The following is a 13,017-nucleotide window of genomic DNA, read 5'->3' on the forward strand; positions in this document are numbered from 1 at the left end:
TGTAAATAAAAAGGACCACCAGCTCAACAATCTAGGGCCCCTATGAATTTCGTGATAAAAAAAAAAAAAAAAAAAATATATATATATATATATATATATATATATATATATATATATATATATATACATATATATATATATATATATATATATATATATATATATATATATATACATATATACATATACATATATATATATATATATATATATATATACATATATACATATACATATATATATATATATATATATATATATATATATATATATATATATATACATATATACATATATATATATATATACATATATATATATACATATATACATATATACATATATACATATACATATATACATATATACATATATATATATATATATATATATATATATATATATATATATATATATATATTATGCAAAAAAAAAGTAACATGAGCTCTTCAATTTCCTTGCAATAACCAACTTCTAAGTTTGTTAGTTTTTTACTAAAACGATCTGTTGTTTAAACATTCTTAAAGTAGTTATTAATATTAATTAAGAGGTTCATTATAAAATAAAAGTTATTGGTTATTTTACAACATTTGTTTATAACAACTTTTATGGAATATTATATTAAATATTATTTCAAACCACACTGCCCACCCTAGTTTTCAATCTAAATATTTTCAGTTCTATCGAATGAGAGTTGTTTTGCAGTTCTGCTGGATATTTCCTAAGACTTAACTGATAACATAAGCCAATTCTGTTCCAGTGAAACCAAGTCTTGCAAGTTTTAATGAAAATGGTAGGCTATGACAAATTTTGCCAACAGTTTCATTTTTCAGTTATTAATTTCTAGCCATTGTTAAGGGGGACAAAAAGGGGAAGAAGTGGAAGTGCAAACTAAGAAGGGTAATTTCCCTTCGTGGATGATATACTAAGAACATGAAAATGAATAATTTCTTAAACATTAGTGTGACTCAGTGGGCTATGTTCACATTGTCTACGTTTACGGTCACCTAATCATAGTGGCAGGCGTTCATTTCAATTTTCAGCAGTAAATAGTATTTCAGAAAGATGACTTTTAAATTAATCAGCTTTTTTGTCGTGGCCAACAACCTTTTAAGAAAGCTAGTAAGAGAATAAGTGGAAGTAGTTTACTCATTTTAAGCTACTAAACATGTCTATGTTATAGTCTATGTTAAAAAAATAAATTAATATAAAAAAAATTACGCTAGCCTAAGCGTATTTTGCTTAATTTGCTAAAATATTTTATACTTTTGCTCCATTCCTTTGTTGGTAATTATCAGGCATTGTCAAGGCTAAGCATTTAAAAGTGAATAACGTAAGAATACATAAGCTTGTTAATCATCTTCAAGGGGTTCAGCTAGCCATATTAATTGACAAGCTTGGAGTAGCCTATACACTGACGCCTCACCTGATTGCGTTCATAGTCTTCGGCTCACTAGAGCATGGTGAAGGGTAAGGATGAGTTTGAGCGGGAAATAGGCGACAACCCTTCCGGGTTTCTTAGCAGAAGTTGTAGTTGGGTAAAGTTAAACCACAGTGATTTTTTTTTTTTACAATAACATTTGCTTAAATAATAAAAGAAAAATTCCACAATGGTTTAAAAATGTGAGACCGATACAATTTACCACCCTGCCCCCTATGCTGCATTATAAATAACTAGCACAAGCGGAAATTCATTTTTTGTAATTTGATGCAAAGATTATGTAAGACATGCATGAATACATAAAATGTATATACATTTAAAATAATTAAAAAAAACATTTATATATTATAAACTTTCAAGATTTAAAATTCAATTAAACACATCATAAAAGTCTGTGAAAAGGGTTCATTTAAACAACTCCAGTCAATTCAAACTCAAACTTGGTCGCTTAATGATGATTAGGATCTGTTGGACTGATTCATTTCAAAGATTAAATTCAAAACATAAAATAAAAAAAAGAAAAAGAAAAAAACTTTCCCACATCACATCTACCTTTTCATTCTTGTATAAAACAGTCTGTTATTTGTGGAAAATCTGTCAAATGTAAAACATAAAATGATTTTGCAGCATGATTTTAAACTTTTAATACATTTGGTCGAACTAAAATTATCTTCTCCTATTAAAAAATAGAAAATAGTTTAAAGCAATAGTCTCAAACTTGATTTCTGGAGGGCCGCAGCTCTTAGTTTAGCTCCAACCAACTCACACCTGCTTAATAGTCCATAGTAGTCTTGATCACCTTGATTAGTTATTCTTATTCTTAGTTTTTCTGATTGTTTTAGAAGTTCCGATTCAGTTGCCTATGGGATAAATGACTAGAAATAATAAACATCAGAAAACGATCAAATTACTTGCTCTACAAACAAGTGTTTGAATGACTATACAGACAAAATAATATATTATAATAATTCAATATCAGTTTGAAACATCAAGCAACAAAACAATCCATTATTAACGTCTAAAAATAAATGGAATATGAGTAAATAAGACCGGAAGTCTCGAGCCAAAAAGATTCAAATGGCTGCGCCTGCTTGTACTAAGAGAATAATGTGAATAGGCAAGATAGTAAATTATAAATGAAGAGTGGATGTGTATGTTCCCCTTAGACCTTGCTTTGCTTAGGAAGATAAGAACTCAATTGACCAAACATAGTTCACATTAAGAATGACAGTCTAAACAGATACACTCATTTGAATGAGACAGACATTTGGGCTTTTTGGTGTTTTAATCCAAAGTTGAAGCAAACCAAGACATAGGTACAGCAGTTAAACATTAAAAACAGAACATACACCTGCCTTTCCCTGTTAGTATTAAATGTGGGAATTCAAGTCTGTTTTTCAACTTGGCTGATACTGTAGTCTTGCTTCGAGAAACAAATGCATGAAGGAAGGGGAAGCTCCTACAAAGTGACAATTACAAAGAAACTGCAGACAGAAAGATGCATTGTGTGCAAGGGCACTGAAGTCATTTGGGAGTATACTGACTTTGCATGTTCAAGATTGTGGGAATTAAAATCATTATTAAAAAGAGTCAATCACACAACAAATATGAATATACAGTTTTAAAAAAAGACTATATAGAAAAAATAAAACAAACCTTTCAGCATACATCTATCAGTGCAGCTAAAATCAGTACGTTGGATGCGTAGGATTCCCTGTATCCCCTAAACATTTCCAGAACTCGAAGAATCAAGTCAAAGGGGGCATTTCTTTGTTCCTTTATCAAACACCTGGTACCTATAAGCAGCTCCTATTCAAACACTTACTGCATGGTAGGCATGGAAAACGGACAACACTAACAAATATACACTGGCATTGTGAAGATACAGATGAACAACCATCACCTACACAGACAGCCCAATTCATCATTCATTATACACTTAAAAAAATACAAACGGGCTTCGCCTACTGTGGTGGCTATATCTACTGATTATTTCACTAGGTATCTGGATTTTAAAATGCCAGAGTAAGGGCTAACATTCTTTAAAAATCTCTGATGAAAATCTAGCTGGAAACAAATATGCATAGAATCCATTCAAGGCAAATCATTGTGCACTCAAAACCGTGTGCAATAAGCATATCATCGAGCATGAACTAAGCCAAAAACAATTCGCTGGACTGACTTTCCATGATAAGCCTGATCAAATGCCAATGTGAAATCAGGGCAAAATGATTTTCTTTCTTTTTCTGATGACCAAGTAAGGCTAACTGGATCTAAAGCTCAAAAATTATCTTTTTTTTTTTTACTTGACAGGACCCAGAACAATACTGACAGACAGTAAAGAACAGAGCGCGTCTACATTCAGAGTCATTAAAAAATACACTTTCATCCAGACACTGTACTGACAGTGTCTATTGGAACTAGACTTTCTTCAAGAGCATTGAAGTGCAGAAAAGCTAATGTAATGAAGAACGAACAGCAAGATGGCATTACATGTACACTCCTTAGAACTTGACCACAATAAAGGAAACCAAACCACCATTCTACTACCGGGAAACTTACTATACAAGCTGCCCAGTAGCTGAAAATGGGACATTAAAACAAACAGTGGTGTGTGTGACACTTATGAACTCATGTACCAATGGCTTATGATTAAAACAAAAGGACAGAAAAATAAAATAAAATAGAAAAGACGGATAACAACTTCTGATTACCCATTGAACACCATGTGAAAAACAGTACGTGAACATTTTTAAGGAGCAAATTAGTGGATGTTGGCTGCTTCACAAAATGTACAGACTTGTATGAGAACTGTACAGCCCCTTTCTTTTGGTAGCAAAGTGATGTATTAATTACAGAGACTGAGTGATTAAAAGGAAATATTAAAAAATAAACTAATTTAAACTCCACCGAGTTATTGCTTCCTTAAACTGAACTTTTCAACACAAATTGTGTGTGTGCGTGTGCGAATGTGTCCTTAACAAGCAGGAGTCTCGTTTTCAGGAGCTACGGTGGTTTTCTTTCTCCTCTTTATCAGCAGCGGATTGGTCGAGTCTTCAATCCTCTTGATTTTGATTTGCTCATAGTCGACTCTCATTGTTGCCAAGGCACTAGTCATTTCCTCCTGTAAAACACAGACATAAACAATAAAGAGTCCCTATGATGGGTTTTGGAAAATGACCTTCCATACAGTGTGTAACACAGCTAAGTGAATGAAAACAAAACCAAAAAAAATGTCGACTTCGAGTTGTTTAAATATTTTGTTATTGATCTGGACAAAACATTGCCCTGGTGCTTGTTGCATGCATAGACCCAGGAAAACACGTACCCCTCTTCCTCAAATACCACATCGCAGGAGATGGGATTGCATGTCATTGTGAAATTTGCTGTCCAAATGCTATTTAAAGGAAGGATCAGCTCCAATGATTATTTATTTAATATTACATAGGGCTTTACCAGACATAGACATGAAGAATATGTCAGTTTTTGGACCAGCTTTTTCTTACTCTGAATCATAATTAAAATGGTTGCAGCTTGTATAACAATATCAACTATATCACTTCAGTGAACTGGCAATGAGGCTATTCATGTATTGCATCTAAACCTGTGTGGAAAATGGAAGGAATGCCGCTTAGGTTACAAAAAGAAAAGGTCTGTTGTCTGTTGATGAGAGGACATCATCAGCTGTGCGTTTACACCAGACACAGAAAACACTGCGCTATGAACCAATTCGTTTTCATTTCAATGGTTTGATGGTGCTCCCACCCACCACAATCAATGTTCAAAATGACTATTTTTTTGTCTGAGTCCATTAATACTGTGTGTATACTGTTGTTATTACTTGGATTTATGGTTAGGAACAAAGTAGAGGTGTTTAAACTCTGTCCTGCATAGTTTAACTCCTTCCTTCAACAAACCTGTCTAGAAGTTTCTAGTATACCTAAAAAGAGCTTAATTAGCTGGTACAGATGCGTTTAATTTGGTTGGAACTAAAATATGCAGGACAACAACCCCTAAAGACTGAGTTTGGACAACTCTGAAACAGCAATATGCCAGTGTACCTGCATTGCTTTATTAATACATTCCTGCATTGGGCTCACACACATACTCCATACCATGGCTTCTTGTTGCTTCAACACGGTCTTGATAAGCCATGGTAAATGTTTTGTTTCAGACAAACACTGACCACTCACATGCAGTAGGCCAATCACAACACAACAGATCATTAGACCAATAACCACACATTAGCATCAGGGCAAGGAGGGTTTGGAAAAAATTAATTGTTGAACAAATCCCATAGGAGACATTGGGAAATCAGGTAAAAATAAATGCTTAGTTTAAGACAATGAAAGTGTTTTTTGATCTTGCTATGTTATCAGCCTGTTGTCGGAGACCCCTTATACCAAACTATGAGCTTTTATAAAGCATAATAGGGTAATTTTTAAAGAAAATCTAATTTGTATCTGAATGACATTAGAATACATAAAGCTTTATTTATTGAGCGAGACCTCACCTTGACATCTTCCCATGTGTCTTTCTCTTCTTTCAAAACACGGCTGGTGTGTAGGGGTGTCTGTGGAACCTCCATTGATTGCTAAAGAACCATAAAACATGGTAAGGTAAATATAATGCCCATATGTCACCTAAATGTCTAGACAGCAGAGGGGCCATTAAATAATTTGTTTTGACACTCACATTGATCCAAGGGTGGTTCATAAACTCTGTTATGGTCATCCTCTGTGTTGGCTCCGTTTTCAGTAATGTTCTGATAAGCTGCTTGGCTATAAATAAGAAGAATGAGTCATTCAAATCTATAATCATTCTTAGAAATGTGCAAAACTTCAATACTTGAGATAACAGCATTCTAGGAACGGTTTCTCAAGTCTCTTTCAGAAAACAGGAACTTGACATATACCTTCCTCTGACACTTCCGACCACTCAGGATTTGGAAACTCATACTGTCCCATTCGGATTCGTTTCTTCATACCAGGAGATATTGCCAATCCATGATTCGAATAGAAAGGAGGGTAACCGCAGAGTCTGGAGGTTGAATAAAGTGAGAATTGAGCTCTATCAGACAGATTTTCTACGGTCAGGAGTGAGAAAAGCATTAAAACAGAGGCCCAGACAGTAACAAAATGATGCAAGCAAGCAAAACACATGAGACAAATTCACTTACAGAATATACATGATGACACCCAAAGACCACATGTCACAGGACTTGTCATACTTTTCTGGACCAAGCACCTCTGGGGCTATAACATGGAAAAGATGAAAATACTTAACAATGGAAAAGTTTCATGAGTGGGAACGAATCTAAATACTGACACTTAAGTTTCAATGATTCTGATATTCTTACCAACATAATAAGGAGTATAGCAGGGGGTGGCCAGAGAGTTGTGTGTGGTGGTCTCCTTTGCAAATCCGAAGTCTGTCAGTTTGAGAAGGGCGTTTGGCCTTTTAGAGGTATATAAAAGGTTCTCTGGCTGCAAAGTGAGTTTTCAGACATAATTAGTTAAGGACAAAAAAAACAAATAAAAAAAAAGTCATTTTAAAACTCATACCTTAACGTCTCTGTGTGCGATGTTTATCGCATGTAAATACTGAATGGCCTCTCCTATGCTCTTCATAATATCAGAAGCCTCTGTACAGACAACAAACAACAAATTGGCAAAAAAAATAATCAATTATTTTGGCCTAATGATCACTTTGTCATTTCTAAACATGTATGTACACGCATAAGCCTCGCAAAGTTAGGCCGAGTTCAGACTGCTTAAATTAAAAGTACTGGTCTCACAGTTGTTGCTGTGTTTACACTGCAAAATAGATCGACAGGGGGTTATACACTGCATGAATTTAAAATAGGAAGAATCGCCAACAACTTTGGATGGAAGATGTAGTTTGCAGACCGAGACAAACACACTCGAGAAGTGGCATGGAAACAATGTGAGGACACGTAGTATATCTTTTGTTATTAACTACATAATGAGAAAGAAGCCTTTAGTGGGGTAGTAAATTTACTCAATTTCCTCACCAGGGTTTGAAGGGAATGAGGAATTTCTCAAACTTTTTTTATTTTTATTTTTTGACCACGTTGTGGATATTGTTCAGATGCAAGGTCAAACAGACATGGGTGCACTTTAAAAAAATGAGCACTTTAAACTTCTTCCCCAATTTCCCGTAGCCTGTAGATACCCACACTTGTGAATGCTGCTCTCTGGCTGTAGGTAATCGCCGATGCCATTTTTAATCAAAATACATTTCACACGAGATGATTTGAAGCTCCAGATATTTAGCACGCCAAATACCCATAGGTGTATGCACGTGATTGTTACTCACGTGAACGAGCACCGATTTTTGCCTGTGATTTTAGGCATTTGTCGACAATTTCACAAAACCTGTTGCTGAGTCAAAATTGGGCAGTCTGAACTCCGCATTAGAGAGTAGAAAACAGTACCTCTCTCAGTGAATGCCTGGTCCCCTCTATCCTGGATCCGACTGAAGAGCTCACCTCCGTCCATACTACAAAACAAACAAAAACACATGCACACACAAAAAAATTAGCAGGCACCTCACAAAGTTTGGATTGGTGGAGAAATAATATATAAATATTTAGCTTGTTAACCTGTTGGCTATTAAGAAAAGATAAAGTGAGAAAAAATGACACAGGTTATCCTTCCAGGGTTTCTGCAGGTTTCACCAAGACAAATGTAAGACTTTAAGATTTTTTTTAAGACCATGAAGAATGAAAAATCAGACTTGAATTGGACCAAACACTTTTTTTAAATGGCCAAGCAGAAAAAATATGTATTGCCCCATCAAAAAAAAACTAAGTCTAAATAGTTATTTCTTATATTTTATATATTCATAATATAAGTAAAACATATTCGTAATATTATATATGTATGTATGTTATATATATATATATATATATATATATATATATATATATATATATATATATATATATATATATATATATATATATTCGTTAAATATATATTAAACAATCTGTGAAAACAAGCAGACCCTAGCGTCTATTCAAAAACTCTTTGAAAACTAAATATTAGTTATGAATGTAGGTTGGCTAAGTATTTTATTGAGATGTATTGTTGTGTGTTGGATCGATAGGTAGCTTTACATTCATTCATTTTCCTTTGACTTTTGCCACGGCGGAATGAACTGCCAACTACTCTGGCATATGTTTTACACAGCAGGTGCCCTTCCAGCTGCAACCTAGTACTGGGAAAGGTTGTAACAAAGAAAAATTAAGGCCTGTTTAAAATTATTTAAGACCTACAAGACAATAATTTGGTGAATTTAATACATTTTAAAGTCTAATATTGTGATTTAGAAAGTAAGAAATTAAGACTTTAATGACACCCTGCCTTCTCTGAAATTAAATAAATGCAGAGAGTGGGCATGAAGAACTAGCTTGTCTTCTTGGTTTGTTAGTGTTTCTAATGTAATACTACTAATAATTACAACAATGGGAATAATAAAAACAACAACAACAATAATAATAAAATAAAATAATTTTTAAACATCTGACAAGTCGCAGCATATTCAGCTCAACTTCAGAGGACTTAAAACAGAAAACGCAACAAGCAGCTGTGGTAAGTTTTCTTCTAAAAATCTTAGAAAAGTAGATTTCTTTGTGTAATCTGCCAGAGATGTACGTGCTGACCCAGCACTGAAAACTGACTAGATGAAACACATCTAAAACCACATAAAGGGGGGATCTTTTCACCTTTGTCCCCATGTAATCATTGTGGTTATCATTTCCGATTACACACAAACCACTACAATGTGTGCAAGTCGGGTGAGCTTCATTTCTTGAAAACTTGCCAGTTGCCAGAAATTAGTTCATTGGGCTTAGACTCATCATCAGAAAAGACAGGAAGACAAGGTAAGAATGAAAAAAATGGCTACAGAGTAAAAGCATCTGCATAGTTAAGACTCTAATGTGCTCAAAAGTATATTTAGCCTACTTAATGTGACATTAGCACCTTCGTTATTGCAATGGTGAAGCATATTGCGTGAGGGTGCAAAATGCGCTGTTAACAGTGTACACACAAAAGAAACATGCAGTTCTCCTATCTCCTCAAAGAGCCACGGCGTGAGGGGAGTTTCATTTCTACAGCTCACCTAGAACTGCAGTGAGTTTCATGAGAAACCAAACGTCTGACAGAAATAGAAAAAAAAAAAATGCACTGAGTTTGTCTGAGAAATCCTAACTCACAATAAGAAGATGCTATGAACAACCACAACATCTATTTTTACCGCTTTCAATCTCGCTAACCCCCAAACGTTTACATCCCATCTATCATCTGATATGCATGGCAGCTGAGTGCTTACAAAAAAGTGAAGCGTCGATTGTGAAAGGCATGCAGTTTTTTGTAGAAAGCAACAAGGCAAATTTGCGCCAACAACTCAATGTGTAATTTTTCTCAGAAAAGCCATATTTGTAGCTGAACATAAGTGTTGGCATTTTCCACCACAGCACCTCCCATACACTCAGTTCTGATGACCTGTAGATCTTGTTTCCTGTGTGCTGAGTAGCTGGTTTTCTTGTAATCCATTCATGATCTTCTGTAGTCTGTATGATATGATAACATAAGAAGTTACTGATCTACAATGACTACAGCTCATCTCTGGAGTCTCCTCACTAGACAAATAAGAAATGGTTTCTTAAGAAATACTACTACACTTCCCCTATTGAGTCTCTTGCATCAAAATGATGCATGAAATATTGCATCACTGATGAATCACTATCACTATCCTGATAAAATAATGTCCTAGACTGTCTATTCATTGTATTGTCATTGTACAAATATAAACAGTGTTACAATTTGCTTGTAAAGAGCCAAAATGGGATGAATTACATTTAAAAATAATTAAAAGCTAACACTTTGCTTGACGTGGGTATTCATAAGACGATCATGAAACCTTTATAAATTAAACTGTCATTAATCTGAATATGAATGAGATTGCATGCTAATGACAACAGTTATTTCATCTCATTCTTTTAGTTATGTCATTATAAATGCAAAGATGGCATTGTTTGAGATATCTATTTCATGATAACATTATCACGCCAGCATAACTTTCCATAAATCTGTAATAAACATGATTGTCATGAGGCCAAAATAATGGTACCATGAATTTTATAACAGCATCATTAATATTTATCTTGACCACAACTATACTGCTCATTTGACAATAAAATGTCCTTGCATTTTATTGGTGCTGTTATAATATGATTTGACAGAGTATTGAAACTTAATAAGAAAAGTTAAATGACAAATTTAGTTTGTTCTACTAACAAAAGCAAAAACAAAGAAAAAACCCAAAGCAATCAGAAAAATGTAATGATCATTATAATAGCCTAATGACAATCATTCTTCTGACAGGAAATGAAAAGTTGTCATGACAAAGACAGCTTATGATGTATTTGTTTATGTGAAGTCACCTCTGCTTTTAAAATGCCAAGTGAGTGAATGGCACTTAATAACAGTTGTAATAAGCATGCAAAAAAATCTACTTCATATCAATGCCTTCTTATGAATACCCGCATCAAGTGAAGTTTTCCTGTATTAAATAAAAGCAAGGCAGGAATATACATCGTTTATTGTACAAAAACGTGGAAATGTACAGCAAGGAGATGTCAAGTGGAATCAAAGCATCATATTCTCTACTACATACATAAGATGAAGACACTCAGAGAACACACGAGTGTTAGCAACTTCCAGATTACACACATAGTTGACCTTCCACAAATTGATCAAGAGTTAAAGAGCCCATATTATGGGTTTTTGAAAATTCCCCTCCATGTAGTGTGTAACACAGCTCTAAGTGAAGTGGAGTATCCAGCTAAGGCTTAAATCTGTTAGTGTACAGTGTTTAAAACGGTTGATTCATCTAAAAAAGAGTCGACTCATAGTGCTTCAAACGAGTCGCCTTGATACGGATTCATTAGGTGTTTCGCCATGACGTACGAACGAAACCAAGTTATTCACGTGCACGCGCAAACCCGGGAGATTTCAAACCTGAGGCCCCGCCCTCTGACGCAGAAACCGAGACACACACACACACACGCACACAAACATGCCGGTCGATTGAAGTCACACTGCAGATGGATATTATAGAGTCTCTACCCAAAGATGAAACCTCAGCATTATAGCCAAGCAGTTGGAAACTACTGGAAACTTCTGGAAGCTACATGCTACAAAGAATACTTCATCAGCGTTTGTTAAAGGAAGGATCAGTAACTTACTGATAGACGTCAGGATGGGTTTCTTCCTCCATTTCTCAAGTGTAAGTACGTGCGATTAAAGTTGCCTCGTTGACTCTAGCTTGCAAATGTATTTAGTTGTGATTTGTTACTTGTAACCGAGTGTACTGTATCAGGTTAACTGGCTATATTCTCTTATCGTGTGCAAAGTCACGTTAAAAACGCGACGCGTGCTGCGTTAACGGAGCTCCGTGGACGGGGAGTAAGTGTGTGTGTGTCTGTGTGTGTGCGCGCGCTGTCGTCCGGAGGTGTGTGTGTGTGTGTGTGTGTGTGTGTGTGTGTGTGTGTGTGTGTGCGCGCGTGCGTGCGTTGTCGTCCGGAGCAGGGTTAAGTGCGTGTGTGTGAGTGTGTGTGTGTGTGTGTGTGTGTGTGTGTGTGTGTGTGTGTGTCTGTGAAAAGAGCAGAGTGAGAAGCTAGGAGATCTCCTCAACTTTTTTTGGAGTTTTTGTTCAATAAAATAGTCAGTCGTCTGTATTTTCAAGTCCATAGTCTGCATTTACATTGACCCACTGGCAGCTAAAATCCACGCCTACACTATCGAGCGTGTATGAACTGTGATTACTTTTATATTGCTGATTAGCTGTTTGGCATTTCACTCTCTGACTGAAGGCAGTCGACCAATCGCAACAGACTGTCATCGGTCCAATCAGCGCAGATTAGCTTCGCGCTGAGGGGTTTGGGAACAAATGAATCCCTGAACGATTCATACAGGAGTCGCTGGGATAATTAGGTAAAAATAAATGCAGATTATAAGACCATGAAAGTGTTTTTTGACCTTGCATGCATATTAAACTGTTGTTGGAGACCCTTACAACCAAGATATGACCCTATTTCATGTATAATATGGGCTCTTTAAAATTAAAAAGAGCTAAAAACACTTACACTAAACTAGGGCCGGGCGATAATTCGATATCGATAATTATCACGATATATAATTTTTCGATAAAACGATAATGACAGTTCGATAATTGCTCGATAATATTTACGCACTATGCGTAACGTTGCGCAAGCATTTTGCAGCCTGCCCTTCCGACTGCTGCACGCCATACAAGTTTACAGCCATACAGTGTTAGTTGCACTGAAAGGAGTAAGAAAGAAATAAGGTAAAAAAGGTCAGTCACAGACATTGTTGACAAGAAACATCACTACTTCATGAGCTACTTCATTTTTTGCTATCCGACACAAAACAGAGCAACGTGCACCGCAAATTGCTTAGACGACTCCTGTCATCAAAAGCAGGCAACACCACGACCTGTTTCACCATGTAAAACAAGACCACCCT

General features: G+C 35.4%; 1 protein-coding gene and 1 long non-coding RNA gene across 3 annotated transcripts in view; one reads left to right on the top strand and one right to left on the bottom strand.

The window, feature by feature from the left end:
- LOC147841777 (uncharacterized) overlaps positions 1-13,017 on the top strand; it is a 384,887-nt gene that overhangs the window by 259,883 nt on the left and 111,987 nt on the right. The gene's annotated exons all lie outside the window — the stretch shown is intronic.
- The window catches only part of mapkapk2a (MAPK activated protein kinase 2a), a 64,484-nt gene continuing 54,174 nt past the window's right edge, over positions 2,708-13,017 (bottom strand). The window contains exons 3-10 of one of the 2 annotated variants that reach the window (XM_087271851.1): positions 7,899-8,066; positions 7,006-7,085; positions 6,801-6,927; positions 6,621-6,696; positions 6,357-6,481; positions 6,137-6,222; positions 5,955-6,035; positions 2,708-4,565 (exon numbers count right to left, since the gene is read on the bottom strand). In XM_087271851.1, coding sequence (XP_087127977.1) covers positions 4,419-4,565; positions 5,955-6,035; positions 6,137-6,222; positions 6,357-6,481; positions 6,621-6,696; positions 6,801-6,927; positions 7,006-7,085; positions 7,899-7,986 — 810 coding nt within the window. In that variant the 5' untranslated portion in view covers positions 7,987-8,066 and the 3' untranslated portion in view covers positions 2,708-4,418. 2 annotated transcript variants of the gene reach the window in all.

This window comes from Danio rerio, chromosome 11, assembly GCF_052040795.2.
Source record: "Danio rerio strain M-AB ecotype USA chromosome 11, GRCz13ab, whole genome shotgun sequence".
NCBI classification, from domain to species: Eukaryota; Metazoa; Chordata; class Actinopteri; order Cypriniformes; family Danionidae; genus Danio; species Danio rerio.